At 56.2% G+C, this 22,465-nt stretch overlaps 1 protein-coding gene across 1 annotated transcript in view; it reads left to right on the top strand.

The window, feature by feature from the left end:
• TTC7A (tetratricopeptide repeat domain 7A) overlaps positions 1 to 22,465 on the top strand; it is a 113,386-nt gene that overhangs the window by 49,725 nt on the left and 41,196 nt on the right. Inside the window, exons 9-14 of the mRNA XM_054566908.1 lie at positions 5,707 to 5,844; positions 7,397 to 7,480; positions 11,338 to 11,442; positions 18,737 to 18,854; positions 20,002 to 20,059; positions 21,224 to 21,296. Coding sequence (XP_054422883.1) covers positions 5,707 to 5,844; positions 7,397 to 7,480; positions 11,338 to 11,442; positions 18,737 to 18,854; positions 20,002 to 20,059; positions 21,224 to 21,296 — 576 coding nt within the window. The remainder of the gene's footprint in view (positions 1 to 5,706; positions 5,845 to 7,396; positions 7,481 to 11,337; positions 11,443 to 18,736; positions 18,855 to 20,001; positions 20,060 to 21,223; positions 21,297 to 22,465) is intronic.

Here is a 22,465-nt window from a genome sequence, read left to right as displayed (position 1 = left end):
TGCATAGTCTAGGTTTTGAAAGAACCATGTATCAAAACCAGCTTGATTTTTCTCAAACAGTTGGGAAACCAGGAGGAATGGCAATCTTGGCCGTTTCTAAAATACTGATCTAGGATATAAAAATATCTGCGACAGCAAAATGAATCCTTGGGTCCCTGTTCATTCAGCTGCTGCAAAGGTTGCTGCAGGTGTCAGGTTCTTGGGACCCAAAAGGGTAGAAAAGGCCTAGTGGTGAGTGATGTTGGGGGGGTGACCTTTACAAATGAATTTTGTTGCCATACTCAGCATCAGGCATCGGCAATTTGAATCTTGAATTTGCCATTCGCAACCTACGTAACCTGAGTAAGCTTCTTATTTTCCTGATCCTCAGTTTTCTCGTCTGTAAAACGGGGCTAAGAAGGCCTCTCTTGCAGAGATTTGAGTAGATTGATCTGAAAATGAACATGAGGGTGCCTGGTACCTTGTGGGTGTCCAACACGCCTCAGTCTTATACTTGGTTCGATTTAGTCATTTTAGAAAACATTTAGGTTCCGATCTGGTTGGGAGAAAACTTGGTTTGAGGAAACCATTTGGTTGGGAAAAAATAAATAAATAAAGTGCTTCCTGGGCTTGATTCCACGTGGGACTCAGCAGAAGAGCACAGATTGTTCCAGCTCTTGGCACCTGGCTCGCTGTCACAGGAGGCCCGGCTCTGCGACGGCAAAGGGTCTGATCACACTGCCGGCTCCAAACACTCAGTTCAGTGCGGGCAGGGCCTCTCGCCCTTGCTGGCAGGGAGGGCTGTGATTTCTGCTGCAGGGGCCTGATGCAGCAGGAGGGCGGGGGCCTGGCCCGGGTCCCTCAGTAGAGGGCATGTTGTTTCTTGGCTCTGGACGGGCAGCTTGAAAGCCAGTGGTAATTATGTCTTCCGGGGGGGACAGCAGCCTAAGTGGAACATGATGGCGTCCTCCAAGGAGGGGCAGGTGCCACGCACAGATGCTTCCGGGAGACTCCTTCCTGGCGCACCCAGTGGAGGGTGACAGCAGAAGGCCCTGAGGCTGGGTCCTTGGCCGGTGGAGAGGCTGTGACAGAGAACAGGGCTGAGTGGGACCCTGGCCACATTGCCCATGGCGCTTGTGCTCTACAGAGAAGCAGAGGTTGGGAAAGCCTTGCCTTGGATTTCGCGTTGGCTCTTCCATAAGCAGAGATATGCCGGGCCCTCTAATGACCGGGGCGAGCTTACTGGACACTTTCTCAGAGGCACCTGGAGGCAGGGAGAGAGCCAGGGAGTGAAGCCAAAATAGGTTTAGGTCTGAGTCCCAACCATCTATCTGTATGCCTTGGGGTGCCTGCCTGGCCTTCCTGGGCCTCGGCCTTCTTGTCTGTAAAATAGGACAGTAGTACGTGAGAAAGTCATTGTGAGAATTAAAAGATGCCATTTACAAAGTGTCCACAGGTTAGTTCCCTTTCCTTCTCTTGTCCTGTTTGTGTCCTGACCTAGGGAGGAAAGACAGGGCTGGACAGAAGTGAAGGTTATTACTGTCCGGCCAGTGGAGGGTGAGGCGACGACTGGCAGAGACGGAGCACAGGATAGCGGAAGCCAACCCTGAACTGGCCCTCAGGGGCTTAGCCTTAACTCCCAGGACCTTCTGGGGCTCGGGTTCCCCACCTGGAAAGGGTCCGCAGTGATCTCATCCCGCCTCTCCATGGGGTCACTGCAAGGCCAGATGAGGTGACGGACACACAGAAGGAACGGCTGTTTGAATAGGAGTTGCCTGCCTTAAGTTTCCCAGGGGCTGGCGCACATGAGGAAATGCACGTTCCCTCGTGGACCTTGTTCAAAGGCCCGTGTTTGCTTCCTGGGTATTTGTCCAGAGACCAGGTGTGGGTCACCACAGCCACAATGAGCTGTTGGCTGCTGGGACATAGAGAGGAGTGTGTTTCTTTGGCTTTGTCTCCTTTAGTCTCAGGGAGGCCACCCCTGGAAGGGTAGCCAAAGCACACCAGACTAGGAGCAGGGACAGTCCCGTGAAACTTGCCTGGGATTAAATGCACGGGTCAAACAGGAGCCCGGCATCCCCAGAGGCTGGGGGCCTGGGGGTAGGCGTGGCAGTCATGCAGGGAGAAACCAGGGGAGAATATTCCACCATTATTCCAAGACTCGTAGGGACCATGGTGGTGAGAAGGAAATTTAGTGTCCGTATGTTGCTTGAAGGGTCGCAGGTGCATTCACATTCATCACCGTGTTTGATCTGGAGAATTTTCTAGTGAGGCTGTTTAAAAGGCGGAAGGAAAAGAGTGTGACTGGAACTAGCTCAAGGCAGGTTGCAGATGGGGCTGGGAACCCTGTGGGACTTGAAGGGTGGTGAGCCTAGGGGAGGAAGAAGCAGGACAGCTGGGGCGCCCGGGGCGGGGGCTTGAAGTCCTCAAGAGTGTCTGGGGCCTTGTCCTCGGAGGCTTGCGCTGGCCCCTGAGCTGCGCCTGAATCTCATCCTGTTGCTCCCCCAACAGCTCAGGCTTCCTTCTTTCTGCCCCATTTCCCCCACCCCACCCTGTTGCCATGGTTACGTACACAGGCCAAGCCCAGCAAGCACTGGAGCATTTCACCGCAGCCCTACCCCAGAGCCATAGCAACCGCAGGGCAAACTTCTGCTTTCCGCTTTCCTTTGGGGAACCCTGCTTCCTCCTTGGCGCACGCTTCACATCCTGAGGACCCCTGGGAAGGTGCCCTCTGCTGGTCGAGGAGACGCTGCTGCTGCAAGCCCCTCTTCTGTTCCTGTTCTTGTGACCCAATTCCTTCCCAGTATGCTAGAAATCCCCCCTCCCTCCTACGAGGCCCACATTAGGAGACACTGTGTTCTTAAAGGTCAGGGTCTGGGACGGACAGGAGGAAGTTCCCACACTCGGCCAGAAATGTTTCTCTCTCAAATGTCACTCCTTCTACACATGTGAACCGAAGAAAGTGCTTTGTGTGAGCCTGTACTGGGCCTGGGAGTCTAGAGAAAGGTCCCTGCCTCAAGAACTGGTGAACCAGTTGGGTGTGTGAGGGTTGCAGTGGGTGCCCAGTGTTAGAGGAGGACAAGGGGGTCCAGCCTCGCCTGGCCAGATGAGTCAGGGGCTGTCGCTGAGGGGGCCGATACCTGCGTTGGGTGGTGAGGAGGCAGCAGGCCTGCAAGGTGACAGAGGGAACAGTGATAGGCTGTGGGGTGGGTGGGCAGCCACAGGGTGAGGATAGAGAACCGCAGGGGGAGTTACACGTAGGGGCAGGAAGGACTTTGACTCCATCCTGGGGCGGTCTGGAGGGCGTCGGGAGCTGGGTTCTGGCCGGGACTCCTCTTCAGAGACAGGCCAACCAGAGCTGAGACCTCCGTTGACAGCTTGCTGCTCACCTGCCCTGAATGAGACGGGTCCGCGTGGGCGGGTCCCCAGATCCTAGATGTGCCCAGCCGGGCTTCTCTCTCTGCCCCACAAAAAAGCCAGCCCGCAGGCTGCCTGCCCTGCTCCCTCTCCATCAGGACCTCTCTGCCGGCAGAATCCTAGCTCAGATTCCACTCGGCGCACGCCTGTGTGCTGCTCCTGAGTGTAGGGGCTCTGTCTCCCATCCTCTCGTTCCCTACACCCTGCACCCCCAGCGCTGCCTCGTGGGAGCTGCCTCCCCGGGCCCCGTCCCGGGCGGCCTGAGCTGGGGAGTTGCTGGAGGTGAAGGCTGGAGGTGGGGGAGTGGGGAGCCGCATGGCCAGGCCCAGAGCAAGTTTTGGAGTTTTGTGTTCCTGCTCAGCTCAGTGAAATAGCTCCTGCCAAGCATCTCCTTAAAATTCCTTCACCCTTCCTGTTGGTGCCTGTGTGGGTGGATTTCACCAGGAAGGAGGGGTTCTCTGGTACTTTCCCTCTCTGCTCCTCTCCCTTCACCCTTCTGAGTTTCTTACCTGCTCTTGTTGACCGGGCTGGCACCAGTGCTCAGCCTTTCTGGGGGTCTCCTGGCCTCCCATGCCCTTTCTTAGAGCTGGTCCATGTGCGTGGTGGCAATAGGCAGCCCTCCGCCGATTGTGGACCCCTGGCTACTGGCCTGCCTTCTGCCTGAAATGCCCCCATGGGTGAGTCACTTTCTTGGGTCTCACAGGCATTTTGGCTTCCAGAAGCCTTTATGGGAATGCAGTTCAGGTTTGCACGGCAGGACGTCCAGACCCCGCAGTCCAAAGGCTACTAGGCTCTTGCCTCTGCAGCCACGTGGAGGAGGGGGTGGTAGTCCTGGCCACGGGGAAGATGTGAGGACCGTCCGTGACGGGAAGGGTTGTCTGGAGCTGACCAGCGGGATCTGGCTTGTAAGGGTGCAGCCAGAAAGGCCGAGTCTTCGGTTTGAGGTCCTGTGTGGAGGAGGTTCTGGCCTTCTACAGAGGGAGGGGGCGCTGGGAAGACACCCTTTGGGCAAAGGGCAGGTGGAGGGGGGATGCTGGGAGCAGCCAGTGGGGGCGTCTGGCCAGAACTCAGCTCTGCGTCGGCTCTCGGTGTGTGAGTCGGGCGGCAGGGCCCCTGCCCCGTTGCTGCTCAGCTCAGAGACTCCCGTAACTTCTGCTCAGCCATTCTGGCCTGGGTGCTGCCTCCAGGGTATGGGCATAAGGGGACCGGGGCCACGTGCCACAGGTCACAGGACGAGAGGGTCTGGGATCCCTGATGGTGAGATTTCAGGCTTGGTGAGACAGAGCTCCCCCTTCAGACTGTGGTTCTGGCTCCCTGAGCAGCCACGGGCAGCTCTGAGCTACTGAATTCCTTCCTGAGTTCTGGCCGCCTACATAGAGCCCTCAAGTTTGGAGGAGTTTACTTGGGGAGGAACAGAGAGAAGAGAGCTCCATGGTTGGAGGGAGTCAAGGATAGACCTGTGAATGATGGGAAGGAAGTATGGCAGGTCCTTTTCAGAGGGACTTGGCGGACCCGCAGAGTAAGAGAAGGGGGCCCCGAGGGCCCACAGCCTGGGCTCACCTCCGTGATCAAGCAGCCACCCACCTGTCCTAGACAATTCACATGTTCTCTGAAGCTGTGTCTATGAGTGAGCCATTACTGTACCGACACAGGGAGCTCTTCCACCAAACAACTGGTCTGGCTCCTCAGAAATGCCCGTGTCCTGAAGGCAGGTGAATTCTGAAGGGCTCTTCCAGGTGAGAGGACACTAAAGAGACATGGCACCCGAGTGCAAGGCATGACCCTGGATTGGATCCCAAATGAGAAACAGGAAGCAACTGGAAAGGCCATCAATGGGATGAGTGACAATCTGAATATGAACGGGTATCAGGTGATAGTAATATCAGTGTCACATTCCCTGAAATCGGTGTTTCTGTTGTGGTTATAAAAAGAATGTCCTCTTGTGTTTAAGGGTGAAGGGTCCTGTTCCTGTAAATAATTATTTATTATTATTATATCAGAGAGAAAAATAAAGCAAATGTGGCAAATGTTACCCATTGGGTTTACTGTTATGGTGCAGTCTTGCAACTTTCCTGGAGGTTTGAGATTTTGCAGAATGAAGCATTGCCTACCCGGAGCCCGAGCCTTCAGACCTGCTCCCTTGGCCCAGCCAGGCTGAGAGGGGAGGGTTTTCTCTCTTTGGAGGGGGCCTTTGCGAGGATGACAAAGGAGCTGGCTGTTTCTGGGCCTGGGCCTGGAAGGCGGGGCCCTTTGGGGACAGGCACCTGCTTATTTTCTGTCCTCGCTTTCCCAAACCATGTCCTTCCACAGGCTACTCGGGACGTGGTGCTGAGCCGGACGCCGGAGCAGGAGCAGGACCGGGCGGTGAGCCTGCGGAATGCCGCGGCCATCTACGACCTCCTGAGCATCACGCTGGGCAGGAGGGGCCAGTATGTCATGCTCTCCGAGGTACGGCCGGCCCACCCCAGCCAGAACTCAGGGTGGCACACAGAGGAAATCCGGTGGGGCCACCAGTTGTCCTCCGCCGTCCCTTCCCTGCCCCCACCAAGCGTGCAGCTCAGTTCTGGGGAGGCCAGGCTTGGCCCTGTTCCCTTTCCAACGCCAAGAGAGCTGCGCTTCACTGGCAGGGTGTTTTTTGGTTTTACTCATGGTCTTATGTGTTTTCTTTTGGAAGTAACACATGGCAATGCATAGAGAAGCACAAGAGGAAAGTTACACGCTCCTCAGTTTCCCACCAGAGATGACTGACATGGGTGTTTTGAGGCTTCCTCCTGGCAGGGTTCTAAGCTGGGTAGACAGACACCCACATTGTGTTGGGCAGACCCTGCTGGGGCAGTGCTCAGTGGGCTGTGCCTCTCTGGGGTGGGGTGGGGGTACCAGGGGTACTAGGCTTCCCCTGTCTTCTGCCCACTGCCTGCAAGGCACATGGCATGCCCATTTTTGAGATTTCAAATCCAAGGTGAGATCAAGGTGGCTTTGGGGCCCTTGTTCCCTTGTGACAGGAATGAGCCTCTTAGCAGGAGATTCTCCTGCCACATGTTTGGGAGGGCTCCTGAAAGGAGGGACAGTGGCACCCACCAAGCTCCTGCCCACACCAGGCACCCCGCGAGTTGCTTTCTAAGATGACCCCCCCACCTTTAATGTGGGAAGGATAAGTGGTGTTCTCTCAAGTTTACCACAGGGAAGGCGAGGCCCAGAGAGCTGGTTTTGCCTGAGAAGGTGCAGGGAGTGCCTGCCGAGCCAGCACATGAACCCAGGCCGCTGAGCTCTTCAAGTGCATGCTGTCTGGTCCTGTGTCCCTCGCCTGTCCCCCACCTCACCTGCTCATGGCCACACAGTGAATCTTGTCCTCATGTACTGGCGGCATCTGCCTCTAGCCCCTGGTTTGGGTTGCCCAGGGCTGGCCAGGCCAGGGAAGCAATAGATTTTCTTGGTGGGCACAGACAACAAACAGGAGGATGAAGAGGAGCCTTCGCGCTTTGGCGGCCTTCTAACCACAGGCTTTGCAGTCGGCCTGCCCTGCCACTACGGGCCTTGTGCCTCTGGCAAGTCATTCAGGCCTCGTCTTCCTTCTCTGAGAAATTAGGTAACCCACCTCGCCAGATTGTTGGGAGGGGTAAATGAGTTAAAACGTGTAAAAAGCTGAGAGCAGTGCCATGTACAATATTAACAAATGTCGGCTGTTATTATTTGCATTGGATGTCTACACTTTGGAAACCACTTTCTCATCTCATTCGCTTTTCACCGTTCCCCTGTGAGATCACTCACATGCTACGGAGGTAGGGACCGAGGGACAGAGAGGGTGAGAGACTTGTGTGGGATAACACAGCATGCTAGTTGCATGGACAGGAAACCCCTGGAGTTTTCTAACTAGAACCAAGTGCCGGACTCCCGCAGCCTCCTGAGGGCAGTGACTTGGGCGGTGATTACCCTGGAAGAGCGGGATGGGCTGGGGGTGTCCTGGCAGGGGAGTGCTGACCAGATGCCTCCCTCTCCCCAGTGCCTGGAGCGAGCCATGAAGTTTGCATGTGGAGAATTTCACCTTTGGTACCAAGTGGCACTCTCCATGGTGGCTTGTGGAAAGGTAAGGCCCAGATGCTGGGGGTTGCACATCACCCTCAGGAGGCTCTGCTCTCCTCTGGTCCCCGCAGAGGTGGGGGATTCAGGAATGTTGTCAAGCAGCTGATTTTTATCTCCAGGAAAATGAGGGCAGGGGAGGGCCACACACAGACCCCTGTGCGCATCCAGTGTCCACATGCGAGTTACACATGTGCCAGGTGTGCAAGCGTGAGTTTAGGGGTGCTTTTCTCTGAGGACATGTGCACGCATGCAGCATCGTAGCCTTTCCTTGGGTGAGTTGATGGTACAGCAGCATGAGACAGGTGTGGGGAGTAGGTTCCAGCAAGGGGAACATCGCTCCATTCGGGTTGTACCTGTCTTCCCACCCTCCCAAGCGTGGAGTCAGGAGAGGACCTGTCCGTAACCTGGAACTGACCACATCCCGGGTCGAAGGGCCGTGTTTGCTCTCCACCCACCAAACACTGTTTTAATACCCCTTGTTTTTCCTCCGATGAGAATCACACTTACGTAAGCCTCTATTTTAAGTAGTGACATGATAGGAAAAGCTTTCTGGGACTGGGTGCTGGGGCTGTTGGAACTGAGGATGCTTCGAAGGCAGGAAATAAGGTGGCATGAGCTCGCAGATCATTCCAAGAGCTGTAAACACCCAGGGCCCTTTCATGGGGCTGAGGGAATTCCTTGCCCGCCCGCCCATCTGTGCCACCTGCCATTTCTAGCCCCGCAGCCGTCTCAGGGGGGGCCTCCTAGGCTTGCCAGCTCCTCCATCACAAATACAGGGTGTACAGGCTGGGTCCTGGCAGGGAGAGGGAAGGAGAGCAGGTGCTGTAGCCTGACAGGCGGGAAATACAGCCGAGAATCAAGCAGGGAGCCTTCTCTGCCCCGCCTTGCTTCCCAAACCTCTTGCCCCTCCCCCATGGAGTCATGACGTGATGTGCCCTGGCTCTGTGCCCAGCAGGACCTTGTCAAGGCTCAGGGAGAGTTCAGAACAGAGAGGCGGAAGCAGGAGCGGGGGCCGGAGCGTACATGGAGCCTGGGCAGACAGCTCAGAGTGGCGTGTGACAGCTTCTTCCTGCCCCCAGGAAACAGAGAAGACGCCTCTGGTTTTGTAATAGTGAGCAGGGCCCAGAAGGAGGCCCGGGACTGCAGTGGGCCTCGCCCCTCCTAAGTCACGGACCCCTGTGAGGTGCTAAGGAAAGCTGGGGGCCCCCACCGCAGAAGAATGAGTCACACGCGGGAGTTAGCTTTAATTTCTGTGGTCGCTCCTGGGAGCCCCCCAGTCTCAGGAGAAGGTGTCGTGTTAGCCTGGGAGGTATGGGGTCTTCCATCTCCTCACTGAGAAGAGCCAGGCTCAGGGGCCCAAACACAGCCTAGCACATTCCCGGATCGGGGAGCTGGTGTTCTGGCCAGGCTCCTTCCCACACCAGCAAGGTGCACACGGGGATGGGCTTAAGATGGGGAGTGTTCCTTACACGTGAGGCTGGAGACACTGGCCTACACCCCCCCCCCCCCCACTGCATTTGCTGCAGCAGGAGATTGTTCTAGAAGTACACTCCCCACCTCCAGGAATGCTGCCCACCAGATTGGTTGGCCTGGTTGGCCAGACCTCACCTTTTCTAAGATCCTAAGGTTCTGTACCTGTGATTGTGCCCAAAAGGTCTTCCAGAAGGTGAGGCCGGGCAGATAAAAATACATCTGGCTCTTCCACCTGCAGGAAGAAAGGATCAGTTCCATGGCATGATTTAGGTCGCTCTTTCTTTTGGTCTCCTCAGCAATCACATTGGCTGTGTTGCTAGGGAACCAGCATGACAAAAAAAAAAAAAAAAAAAAGCCGGCTGCTCTAACTGCGGAGTCCACAGATGGCTCCTTAAATAGCAGCGTTTCGTGGTCTGTGCAGGAGTAGAATGTGAATTTGGAGGGTCAGATTAGAGAACCCTGTATTTTAAGGATGCAGAGTCAGCGGCCAGCGAAGGAAGCCTAGGAAAGGCCTTGAAGCTTGCTGGGGTTGTAGCCAGATGGACCGTGGAGAGAGCTGGAGGTAGCGTTCACAGGACAGGCGGATGGCCTGGCAGCTCCTGTAAGCCCCTCATGCAGCCTCCCTTGCTCCAGCCCACGCAGGGCGCCTCATACAATCTCCCCGCCTGCTGGAGCCTGTCATCTGCTAACACCCTCTCCTGCGTGCTCCCTTTGTTTCCTGAGAGAGCAGTGGGGGATGGTGGTATTTGCCTGTTCTCCCCAGCCTTCCCCCAAAAGCCATGGCCCCTTCCCCACCCCCGCACGGACTCCACTATCCTTTGGCCAGTGCTGGGCACAGAGCAGGCTGTTGGTTCAAACATCTGCAATTGGCCTAATAAGCCTGAGCCCAGAGCCCCCAGGAAATCTGTCCCATCTGGGCTAAGAGAAGCTCTTTTTCCTCAGCTAGTGGGCAAAGGAGGGGTAGTGCAAGAGGGGCAGGGGTCCCAGGTTGCATCTGCCAGTCCCTCATACCATGCTGTGGGCAGGCGAGCCCCCATTTCCTCCGCATTACCTCCGGAGGTGCCAGGGAGGAGGGAGAGAGCTAATTATGGTGAGGAGCTCAGCCCACAGTAGGGCCCAGCACGTGGGAATTGTCGAAGTTACTCGCACGTGTCCCTGCGTGCTGGGGCCTCACGCAGGAAGGGGAGTGTTCATGCTGAGTGGTGGGTGGTGGGTTGTGGGGATCCCCACTGAGTTTCATGGCAAAGCACTGGACTCAGTCAAAAGGTTCCAGCCTTGAGTGAGTGTGTATGTGTGGCGAGGGGAGACATAGGCCTCCTCTCTGGCCAAGGCAGTCACCGCAGAGACAGGATAGGGCAGTGGGTACAAACTGAGAGCCAGATTGTTGAAACCCCAGCTCAGCCACTTCTGGGAACTGTGGCCCTGAATAAGCTACTTAACTTCTCTGCATTTCTGTTTCCTCATCTGAGAATAGGGACGTAGTACCTACCTTACAGAAGAGTCTGTGGAAATCAAATGACTTTATATTTATAAAGCACTCAGAACGGGGGTCAGCAGACATTCTGTAAAGGGTCCAAGAGTAGATATTTTTGACATTACAGGCCAAACCATTTCTGTGGGAACACCTCAGCTCTGCCTCAGCATCATGAAACTAGCCACGGATAATACATATATGAATGGACATGGCTGAGTTCCAATATTTATTTACAAAAGCAGGCAAAGGGCCCGTTTGGCCCCCTGACTGACTGCGAAGTTTGTTTGGTCCATAGTAAGATCTAGACAAGTGTTGCTGGTGTTCTTCTCATTACTATGATTAGTGATATCTTTGCCTGGCCCTGGACACCCTCCGCGCTTGGCGCTGAGTCCATGGAGCTTGGGGGATCCCCAGATTCATGACTGGAGGTGCTCTCTGGCTCTGCCATCTTGGCTTCTCTCTGCCTTGTCTGCCAGCCTTTACGCTTCCACCCCATTCCCTGCCACCAGCCCTGCCTCCCAGTCCTAATGTGGTGTTGGCCCGATCTCATCAACTATTAACCCTAGAGTGTTGAATTCAGAGATTTAAGAGTGTCCCTCTCTACCTCTAACGTGTGTAGTTCACATCTGAACTCCTTTTAAAGAGCTCCCACCTGTTGTCACCCTAGCTGTGGTCATATCACTTCTGGGTAAGGGTTAGAGCCTCCGTTCTCCAGATGAGGAGACGGGGGCCCAGGAGGGACGTGCCAGCCCACACCACCTGGGCTCCTACTAGGCCCTCTCCGTGGCTCTTGGGAAGAAAGGGGTGCAGAGCAGGGACTGGCAATCTGGTAACGCCCCCACTGTGCATGAGGCGCCCGGTCAGTTGCAACCTAGGGCCGCACATGATGACATTGCCTGCTCTTTCTTTTGCAGTCAGCCTACGCTGTGTCACTGCTACGGGAGTGTATGAAGCTGCGGCCCTCAGACCCCACCGTGCCCCTGATGGCCGCTAAGGTCTGCATCAGGTCCCTGCACTGGGTAAGTGAGCCTCAGGGGCAGGGCAGACAAGGCCCAGGTCCTGGTGGCCTCCTGCAGGAGGGTGGCAGCAGGGGGCGTGAGACTGGGGCATCCCCATCTTGCTGTGTCTATAAATGAGGATGATATACATGACAAAGTATGGAGAAAGCTGGATGGGCCAGGGACACTTCCTGGAGGAGGAGACCTTGGACTAGGCTTGGAATTCTGGGAAAGATCCACACAGGCCGGTGGCAAACCCTTCTTGTCACAGCTTGCTTTCCCTAGCCCCATGATTAGCAGGGAAACCTCTTGCTCCCCAAGTCTTTTCAGGGAGACTGCTGGCATCTAGCACCCTAGAGGGAAAGCAGCCTTGGGATGTGGGCGGTATGTGGGTGCTGGCAGAAAGGAGACACCCAGGCTGAGCAATGCAGCAGAGGGTGGCGGTATAAGCGGGAGAACACAGAGAGGGTGGGCTCATCAACCTCTAGCTCACAGTCCTACGTATTCCCAGGGCTCCTGAGAGTGGCCTCAACCCCGTCACTGGGATAAAGCCCAAAATACCCACCTCACCGAGGTGGGGCGGGGGAGGGCATCTGTGTGCCCCGAGGCTGCCAGCTCTGAGGTGTCTGTGGGTCCACCCAGCCAACAGCCGCCCTTGCCAGGAAGTCCTAAATTTAGGTCTTCCCGCAGTGGAGGAGCTGTTTCCCTCAGCAGCATAATTACAGTAATTATGTGCATTCAGATTACATGGTAATAAAATTAGGCTCAAATCAGTCCAAATTGAAATCAGATGAGTTAGGAGCAAAGTAATCAATGACAACATAAATAGAAAAGCCCAAACGGAAACTTAAACATGCAGGCTTGTCATCAGAATCGGGGAGGAGGGTGAGTTGTTTAACCTCAGCTAAGAGCATATTTGGGTTAGGGGGCTGGTGTGAGCCTGGGTTTACATCGGGCACAGGCTAGAGTGGGTCCTGGTGGAGGGCCAGGCTTGAGCGGGCCCTGCGGGGTTGGGGGCAGTCCTGGCAGCCTTCCCTGACCAAAACCTCACCTCTGCCACTCCCTAAAGCCTCGCTTCTTCCTGCCTTGGACACTCAGCACATCACGTCATAGTCACTCGTCTTTCCTGAGGGCAGGAAATTTCTCTCTTCCTTCTTGAAACCCCAGCCCAGGTGGATGCCTGGTGCTTCCTGTATGAGTCCTTGCTGATGAGCACAAACATGTGGTACCGAATTCTGCCCTTAGATGGTACTTGTCTTCCCGATTAGATGGGGAGCTTCTTCACTTGCCATGTCTTGCCCCCTGAGCCCTGCTTCCCCACACAGAACCCTGCCTGTGGTGGGTGTTCACTAATATCTCGCAGGATGATACCTGCCGCAGCTGGCCAGGAGGGACAGGTGTCGGGGGGACCTGCATCTGGTGCAGTGGCTCTCCCTGGCTGCCTGGGTTGCTGCTGGGCCAAGAACAGGCTGTTGGGAGCCAAGGGCAGCCGGTGCCCAAGGAGGCCAGGAGGGGACGGCCCAGCACTCTCTGTTTCAAGGCTTTGAGCAGGAAGGATGGGCCTGGCTGCCGCGCACAGAGGGGCGCTGGTGCTTGGGACAGGGCATGGATCCTGAAAGATGTCTCCCATCACTTCTGTCCCCTGCCTTTGTAGCTATCCTGGCTCACATCCGTCCCCAGCAGGCCCGACCATTGCCCGCCAAGCTCTGCTAGCAGGGGACAGGAGTCTAGGGGTGGACAATTTGGCCCAGGTTGCAGGAAGGGAGGCTGAAACTGGGACATTTGAAAAACGAGTTGTGCTGGATAAAACCGGACTGGGTGGCCATGTGCCCAGAGGCGGAGCACCTGCTGTCCCCACGTCCTGCCCTTATGCCAGAGCCAGTGTGGGATGTCCCAGGCTGGGTCCAGGTCTGGGTCTGGGGTGGTTAGATGGGGCACTGGGCAGAGGGACGGTCATGCGCGGGTTGATGTGGGGCATGCAGTGGGTGGGAGCAGCTGTGGGATCAGGTGGGAGGCTTAGCCTGAAGCTCCCCTAGGTGACAGGCACGTGTGGCAGCCTCGTGCTCTGGTGTGGCCAGCGTCTTGCCAGGGTCCTCGGCCAGTTACTTGGGGCTAGAGAAGAGGGAGATGTAAATATTTTTTAATATCCCTTCAAACACAGTTATTTAAAATTCATGTAATTTAAAACGTTGAATCTTCTCCAGGAGGATAGGAGGTGGGGGAGTGCTTGTGTGCTGTGTCACGCACAGAAAGGGAAGGAGAGGAGGTTATGAAACAGAAGCAGAAGCAGGCCATGCTCCTCTTTGGTGATACTGCCTCCGGGCCTCTTCGCCTGGAGGGATTGTGTGGGTGGCAGAAAGAGTGCAGGCTTTGGAGGAAGAGAGGATGGGGTTCAAATCCCTGCCTACCCGCTTGGTGTTGTGTGACTTGAGTGGAGTAATTCACCCTCACTGTGCCTCCTCTGTAACCTGGAAACACCAGAGCAGAGGCGTGTCCCTACTTGGCACATTGCAGGTACCAGGTAAATGGCAGCTATCTCTGTGGCAGCCTCTTCAAATAAGCAGGCTCTCAGAAGGGCCTTCATTTTTCAGATTCAGGGGTGGGCAGAGCCAGGAAGATGGATTAAGTGTTTGTGAGAGAAGGAAGAAAGAATGGCAGCTCTGCTGCCATTAGCTTTTGGGGATCAGGAAGAACGCCTGCTTCTCCCAGGAGAGCCAAAGTGCATTTTCAGTAGAGCAGATAACAACAGGTCCTGGGCCCTGTGGGATGTGCCTAGGGAGAACCCAGAGGTGCTCTTTAAGCAAGCTCTGCAGGCTCAAAAGCAACCTCTCTCCAGTTCCCAGGAAGGGAGGAGGAGGGCGAAGATCCCAGGGGATGACCTCTCTGGCCCAGTGCGCGAGGAGGGAGGCAGCCCAGTGGGTGGGAGGCGGCCTGAGCGTGAGCAGTGTGTGCAGCTGAAGCCAGTCTGAGGCAGGGACCAAATTAGGACAACTGGTGAGATGCAGGAACTTGTAAAGTCACTTTTCTTACTTACGGAAAGCAAAAGCATGATACTCTCCAGTGCATCTTTCCCCAGAGGGTCAGAGAGGAGAAGAGGGAAGAACCATAGAGGGCAGCCTTGAATCAGGAAGCTCCGAAAGAGTCAGACATAGATCAGGAGACCTGGGTTGGAAACGCAGTTCTGCCACTTACTAGCTGGGTGACCTTGGATAGGTCCCCGAAGGTCCCCGTGTGTCAGAACCTTCAACTACGAAACACCCATCCCATTGGGTGGCCACGGTGCCGAGAAAGGTCAGGTGAGCAGTAACTTGCTCTAGAATGGCAAGGGAGGGCGAGGACCTCCGCCTGGGTTTTGCTCAGTTGCACGGCTACCGGAAGTAAAGGAGGTATTAAAAGCAGTGTATCATCAGCAGGAGAATGGTTGAAAAGAACTTTGAGAACCCCTGACCTTACAAGTACTTTGATGAGCATGGAGAGCCCAGTGCTGTGACCTGAGTGGATCTTGCAAAAGCAGGAGCCACGACTACAGAGCTACCCGCTGTTCCTTTAAGGCCACAGGAGGAAGCATCTGGAGACTGGAAAGGACCAACGAGGTCCTAGGTGGGAGTAAGATATGGCCAGGGTGGGTGTAGATGGGCAGATGCTGGGTGGCTCAACCCAGGGTGACATCCATTAGTGGGTTGTGAAATAAAACTCTTCAGAAATTGAAATAGGCTGTTAGAGAAGAGGAGAGAAAATGTCCGCGTATATGAGCCACAGTTGGGGTGAGTGATGGGACAGAGGGTAGGTGAGTGGATATATGTATGTGCATCCTGGACCACGGGTCAGGGGCCAGAGTGTGAGCAGCCTGGCCCAGTGGACTGCCCAAGGCTGTGGGGACCCAGCTTGTCCTCCGTCGTCACTCCTTTTCTGCGCCTAAGGGTCAGGCCAGAGACAAAAGGCAGGCAGTGGTGTACCCTGTCTGGATTCAGGAGGGTCTTTGATGTCACCTCCTAATTTATCACTGAGATCATGCTGTACAGGGGAGGGATCTACCCAGAGGGCACTTGCTACATCTATCAGCCTGAGACTTTAAAAATTCTGGAAGATTGAACTAATCATATATATAAAATTGCAACTAATAATAACAGTTTATATTTATTCAAGCACTGCTCTGAGCATTCACAGCGTCCTCTGAGAAACCCTATGAAACAGACAATTATTATCCCCATTTCACAGAAGAGGGAACAGAGGCACAGCAAAATGAGATGACGTGCCCAAAGTCACACAGCAAGTACCCACACTGGGATTTGAGCCTAGCAGGTCTGGCCCCAAAGCTGTGTTCTTACCTACTAGGCTGCCCTGGCCTCTGCATGGAGAGCTATTCATGGGTGTGGCGCTGGCGCTGGACTTAGGTTAGATTACAGTTCTTCGGGACAAAGGCAGAAAAGCCGCAATCTCAAGGGCTCTGAGAATCCCGCTCTTGTCTAGATGGAGGGGAATTGTGCGTGTTATACATATATATTTTTTTCTTTAAATATATATATATTTTGTTTTTAAAATATATTTTATATTTAAAATACATATATATTTGGGAATTGTTTATCATATTGTATATTGTCCTACATGTGGACTTGACAGTATTTCTTTTCCTTATAATCACTGTGTTGGCTCCACGTGTAAAAAGCTTCTTTGATTCTGGTAATAGAAATCAAAAGAGTGTTGGCCATGTAGGGAAATGGTACATTGAGGCCTTGTGAGTTTGATTTGAGACAAATGCTGACGCCATGCTTAGGGATCATTTTAAACCACGTGGATAAGGCTGGCAAGTACTGGTGAAGGAAGGCCACTGGCCCGGAGGTCAGAGTGGGCCACAAGTCGGACAAGCTAAGGATGTATGTTTTCATTTCTTAAAGCTCAAGGACAGTGAGCTCTATTAATCCAGAGTGCGACGTGCTTAAACTGGGCAGTAACTTTCCCCTGTTTGCCAGGAATCGCTGAGCCTTCTTCCCAGCATCCTCTCTCTGTGGGTTGCAGGAGGTGGAAGCTCGTGTTGACCGCGTAGAAGGACATGGGAAGAGTGTTTACACTTGGAGTGCAGGAGGTTTCTGGATTCTTTTTTTAACTTGTACTTGGTGGTTTATAAAAAAAAAAAACCTGTTCCTTCTGCATGAGGCATAATGAGGCCTAAAGGCTGTGAGAGATGAGTTGTGTCCGCAATGGAAAGGCGCTATTTGCTCACTTCCCCTTCCCGTGATGCTGCCCCCCACCCCCCGCCACGAGGCCTCCTTGGACAACCCCAGCCACATGACGGCCCCTCTGGAAGCTCTCATAGTCCCGTGCCGGCCCCACACAGTGGAGCCTTATGGGAGAGCCACACTGCTCTGCAGGACCTCGCCCTCCTTTGCTTCGGCTCGCAGAATCCCGTGCAAGCTCAGCAGGCACCCTGCGCCGCTGTCCCTGAGCAGCCCGAGCCGGGCCCGGCCCAGAGTCTGATGCCGCAGAAGTCTCCGCAGCGGTTTGTAGGGAGAAGCAGTTAAAGCGAGGGCTGCACCTCCACATTTTGCAGATGAGGGCCTTTGGGGCCCAGAAGCTAAGAGACTTGCTCAAGGCCCATGGCTATCAGGTGCCGAGTCAGGATCAGAGCTGGTGTCAGGATCGGAGCCAGTGTCGAGCTGCTTCTCCTCCAGTGCTTTTCTTTCATTCTGGCTCTGACTTCAGGCCCCTTTAACCTTCCCGAGTCCTGCAGGGCCAGGTGCTCCAGGGACAGATCTCAGCATCTCCAGCCTTGGCCCTACCCAGCCAGCCCGCGCTGGGCAGCAGGCCACTGTGGGGTTTCCTGAGCTGCTGCCTCCGCATAAGCCCAGCTTCTCGGGCTCACGGTGTCAGAGGCCCAGCTCCCCGATGCCCTCATTTTTCTTTTAATGACCAGCCTGTCAGCCTGGAGGTTGCCCACTGCCGTGGCCGGGATTGGTCAGGGGTGGTGATATGTCAGAGGGACTCAGCCTTCCCCAGCTATGTCTCCCTGGGCTGTCAGCTCGCCCTCTCGAGCTCTGTTGTGCTTTGGTTTTATTGTTTCCCTCTCTGTTCACTGACTGGGTTCTTTGCTCCGTCAGCCTTCTTCCTGCATGGAGCTCCCAACAGCTGCGCCCAAAGAGTGGACTCAGCTCAGCTCACTTCTCCACACTGATGGCCCCTGTCTCAGTGTCTCAGCTGCACACCCCAGGGAAAGAGAGTCCATCGTCCCTCCACCCTCAGCTATGGCCAGTAGTCAGGCCACGATATGCACGCAGCTGCCCTTCTCCCAAAGGAGTGGGGCTCGGCCTTGGCAGGGACAGGAGCGAGGTGGGGCACACCAGCTTGGGTGCCAGAAGCCAACTTAGGTTCGTCTCTGTTTCCTGGTTGATTGACTTCATGGGCCTCTCCTAGGGGAAGACACCCCACACAAGGGGGCCATCCATGTGGGTGGTAGCGGGCTTTGGCAATGATTTGTTCAGCCACCTTGCTATGAGGCAGTACCCATCTTTGTTCTTCATGAACCGAGCTTGGGTTCACTGCCACACTAGGCGTGTGGGCAGTTAACATTCCTGGGCCTGCAAGGAGGGAGGGGGCATTTGTTGGAGGCCTGTGGGCTGTGAGTGGGCACAGCTGAGGCCCCCAGTTGTCCCCTGCCTCCCTGCCTGGCCGGACCACCATCGGTGACCCAGAGGGCTCAGGAGGCCTGCCGCGTGTATGCCCCTCTCTTTGTGTCACATGTTGTATGTGATGATGTGAGCATACATGACCTGTGCTGATTGGTCACTTTCTAACTGGAATAGGACAAAAACAGCCCCAGGCCTTTTCCCCTGGAAAAGTTGAGCTCCCTGTGTCAGGGAGCGAGCTCACAGGCAGAGCAGAAGTGGTGGCCCAACCCCTCTGCAGGGTGGGCATTGTCCCCTGGGCCCAGTCCCAGATCCCTGCCTGAATCCCTGCCCCTGGCGTCCTTCTGCTGGGCAGGGACAGGCCCAGGGACCTACAGAGGCCAGACAAGGAAAAGAGCTGGTGCAGGCTGGCCTGGGACCAGGGAAGCTTTCTCTGAGAGACGCAGGGCCCTGTGACCATGAGCGCAGGCCCTGGGTGAGTGAAGAGGTCCCGGGAGTCACAGGTAGAAGTAACAGCTTTGATCCTTCCACTCTGGTTGCTGTGGCCTCAGACAAGCCGCCTGGCCTCTCAGGCCGTAGTGCTGCCCACGCACGAGGGACTGCAGCTCTGAGTGGCCGGGGCTGGTGACGGTGAGCAGTCTGCAGGCTAAGGCCGGGGACACCCTCCCAGTGAACTGCGCCTCTCCTCTTTGCAGCTGGAGGAGGCCGAGCACTTTGCCACGCTGGTGATCAACCTCGGTGAGGAAGCCGGGGAGTTTCTCTCCAAGGGCTACCTGGCGCTGGGTCTCACCTATAGCCTGCAGGCCACCGATGGTGAGTGCCACCTGGGAACCTCTGCTCTGGCCTCCCAGGCCTCCGTTCGATCAGTGTCTACCTCCCAACACATCCCCATTGGCTCCTTTGGGGTAGATGGGCGCACACACACCTCTCGGTCCCAGTTCCACTCTTGCCCAGGCTGCACCATTCTCAGGGATGCCCTTTTCATCGCCCAGTTCTTCCCACCCTCCAAGGCCCAGCCCTGCTCCTGGCAGAGCCCGTGCCCCGCTCTGCCTCTGGGGCTCCTGTGGTGCCGGCAGCTGGAATGGGCCCCCAGCCCTGACCCCACATTCTACTTCATTCTGGTTCACCTTCAACCTCAGCACTGCTGTGATCTTCTGGGGTCTTCGGAATCTTCCTCCAGGCATGGGTAGAGCGGGTACACAGCAGGTGTTTAATAAATACTCGTGTTTGGTCGAGGGGCCTTCACTCCTGCTACCCAGAGCCCAGCATTCTCTCCCCAGTCCTCCCAGCCCAGCTGTGTGACCCCCGTGGATCGGGCAGCCGCCTGCTCCTATATCCTTGCAGCTCGAGGGGAAGGGAGTGATGGGCCCCTCCCCCCCGGGACTAAACATGGGGTAGGAATTGGCCCCTGAATGTATAATAGAGATTGCTGGGGTGGGGGAGGGGCGCTGGTGTTCAGAGGGTTTAGACTTTCTGTTAGGGATAATGAAAAAGTTCTGAAAGTGGATGGTGGTACCAGTTACACAACATTCTGAATGTGCTTAATGCCACTGAATGGTACACTTAGAATTTGTTAGAGTGAGTGAAAAAGCAGCGGCAGCCTCATGGGTAAGGAAGCCCAAGGACACACGTGGCCAGAGTGGAAGTGGGAAGCTTCTTCTCCAGGCTCAGGCCTTTGAGAGGGTCAGGTTGGCCCACGTGGCAAAAAAGACAGTGGAGTGGAAGGACCTGTTGTGCCAAGAACCGTGCCGGGAGGCGGGGGCCAGGTGGACACCACACACCCTGCCCCCCTAACCAGAGCGGTGGGTGGCATCAGTCTGGAGTTGCTGGAGTGCAAGCATCTGCCAGCAGCGCCCGGCGGGGCCTCTCCATGCAGCGCCTGTGTGCCCTGGAGTCGGGTAGGGCCGGGCGGGCGCCCCTGAGCACCCCCGCATGGCTGTCTCCTTCCTGTCTCCCGCAGCGACTCTGAAGAGCAAGCAGGACGAGTTGCACCGGAAAGCACTGCAGACGCTGGAGAGGTGAGGGGGCCTGAACGGCATAGAGGCATAGGTGGTCGATGCACAGAGGACCCTCTGGTGTAGGCGGAGCAAAGGTTTCTGTCCCCGGGTTATTGACCAGGAAACCGAGGCTCCAGGAGCTCACACAACGAAGCAGGCCCAGGCCCTTGGGGTTGGGTGGGCGGTTGAGTCTTTCAACACTGGTAGACCCTCCCCGCCCCAGGCTGAGCCCCCACCCTCCTGAGTCAGGGCTCTAAAATGGGAATAATAACCCACTGCTGTTGTGATAATTACCTGAGATAAAGCAGGAAAAGCACCTTGCACAGCGCCTTACCTATAGCAGGAGCTCAAAAATTCAGGGGCTGTGGGAAGCTCCCATCCATAGTCCTCCCAGAGATTTCCTGGCAGCCCAGGGTCCGGAAGGTGCCGGGAGGCGGGGCTGGGGGAGGGGGGCAGAGAAACCCTCCCCCCGTCAGTGGCCCTCTCTCCCTCAGACCCGCCCTGGCCGAGCCCCTGTCTCCACCACAGCCCTGAGCCCCCTGAGCATCCCTCCGCACTCCTCCCTCAGAGCCCTGCGTGCCTGGCCCTTGCAGCTCCATCCCCCTAGCCCTGACCTGGCAGCTGCCGGGCAGGGGCCTGCCCCAGGCTCCTTGTGCCAGCCTCCTCGGAACATGGAGCCCATCTAACTCCCTCCTGAGGCAGGTTGTTGCCAAAGCCAGGGAGGTCAGAGTCCCATCCTGGGCACCCAGGATAGGGGGGCATTTCCTTCTTCCCCTGCCACCTCTTCATTCCTGAGTCTTCTTGCCCAGGGAGGCCATTCCCAGCCCCTCTATCCTCAGAAAGGTGTTCCCTTCTGTCCCATGGTGGAGAGGGCAGGCTCCAGGCTCTGCGCAAGGCCATGGCAGGGCCACAGCCAGGCCAACAGCTGCCCAGAGATGACAGGCTTCCCCCACCCCCGTCCTCCCCCTCCCAGAGGCCCCTCCCCTCAGTCAGCCCCCTAGGAGCCTACTGCCCCTGCCGGTGGCTTTCTGCCCAAACCATCATCTCCAGGCTGGGCACCCTCCTAAATGGGACACACCGAATCCCCAGCGCTTTGCCCCGCAGCATGCTGGCACGCTGAAGACCCCTGTCACACTGGTTGCTCGGCCCCTGGCGACTGACCTGCTGCTCCCTTTCCCCACACAGAGCCCAGCAGCTGGCGCCTGGCGACCCCCAGGTCATCCTCTATGTTTCCCTGCAGCTGGCCCTCGTCCGACAGGTGGGTCCTAACAGTTCCTAACTGCCAGGTCTCTGGCACCACTTCTTTAACCAGCTGTGTGACCCTTTGCAAATGAATTGACCTCTCTGAGCCTCTGTTTCCTTATCTGTTCCATGAGCACCTCAAACTCCATCTCAGGCGGACTTAGTGGGATTAAGTCGGATAATGTGGTACAGCCCCTGACCCATGGTAGGTACATGGTGGGCAGATAATTCTCGGCCCTCACTCTCCCTAGACATGCAGGACTCGTGAGAGGTCAATGAGTGATTACGATAAGCGTTTGTTGGTGTCCTCACTTACCGCCCAGCTTTCTCCGCTGATCTGGGGCAGCAGAGTGATGGGCACATGGAGCTGTTTCTGTATCACCCCAAGGCTTTTCCCTCACTCTGTGGATACCACCGACAGGCATGGCCTCTGGGGCCTGACGGGGGCCTCCCATCCGCTGACCGCCTTCGCCCCACTGGGACCGCCGCCACCCCAGGCTCTCCAGGCTGGCCCGCCTTCCTCCCCCAAGTTGAGCAGCTATTGGTCTCAAGAGTGAGACCACACAGTTACCCGCCCAGCAGATTTTCTTTCAGGAAAGTCAGAGCTTCCGTCCCAGGCCCTTCGGAGTCTCTGATTCACGTGTCCGCCTGGGTCCTCAGGCCAGTGCTCTGTGCCACACCTGGCCTCGGAAGCAGGACCTCTCGTGGCCTTGGCCCAGTGAGTGTGGACTCTGGACTGCTTGGGGACAGCAGGCAAGGCTTGACTCCTGCAGCACAGGCCTCACCTGCACTGGCTGGGACACAGCTGGACTCCACATTGTTGGACAGAAGCCAGCAGAGCCCCATCTGTCATGGTGAGGTGACGAGCAGTGCTGGCTAATGTGGGTGCTGTTGTACCCACCCCTGCTGGCCTGGGTGAGCCCTGCATCTGAGGAAGGGGGCACCCTTGGCCCCACTTTGTACCTGAGGACCCCAGGCTCTCCTGAGCTCAGTCACTGGGCGCTGGCCAGGCCCGCCCTGGACCCAGGCGTCTGACCCAGACCCCGCCTGCCCCAGTTAAGAAACCCCAAGTGGCTCTGGGTATCCTGTTTGGAGACGGGGCACTTGGAGCCTTGTTCTCTGGCCTGGGGATTGGTCTTACTGGTCCATGTCAACTTCTGGCCTGTGGTCTCCTCTCCAGTTGGT

The sequence above is a fragment of the Pteronotus mesoamericanus genome, unplaced genomic scaffold (assembly GCF_021234165.1).
Source record: "Pteronotus mesoamericanus isolate MK-2021 breed Mesoamerican mustached bat unplaced genomic scaffold, CSHL_Meso_final contig_101, whole genome shotgun sequence".
Lineage (NCBI taxonomy): Eukaryota > Metazoa > Chordata > Mammalia > Chiroptera > Mormoopidae > Pteronotus > Pteronotus mesoamericanus.
Note: the sequence above shows the minus strand (reverse complement) of the source record. Positions and strands in the feature narration are given on the sequence as shown.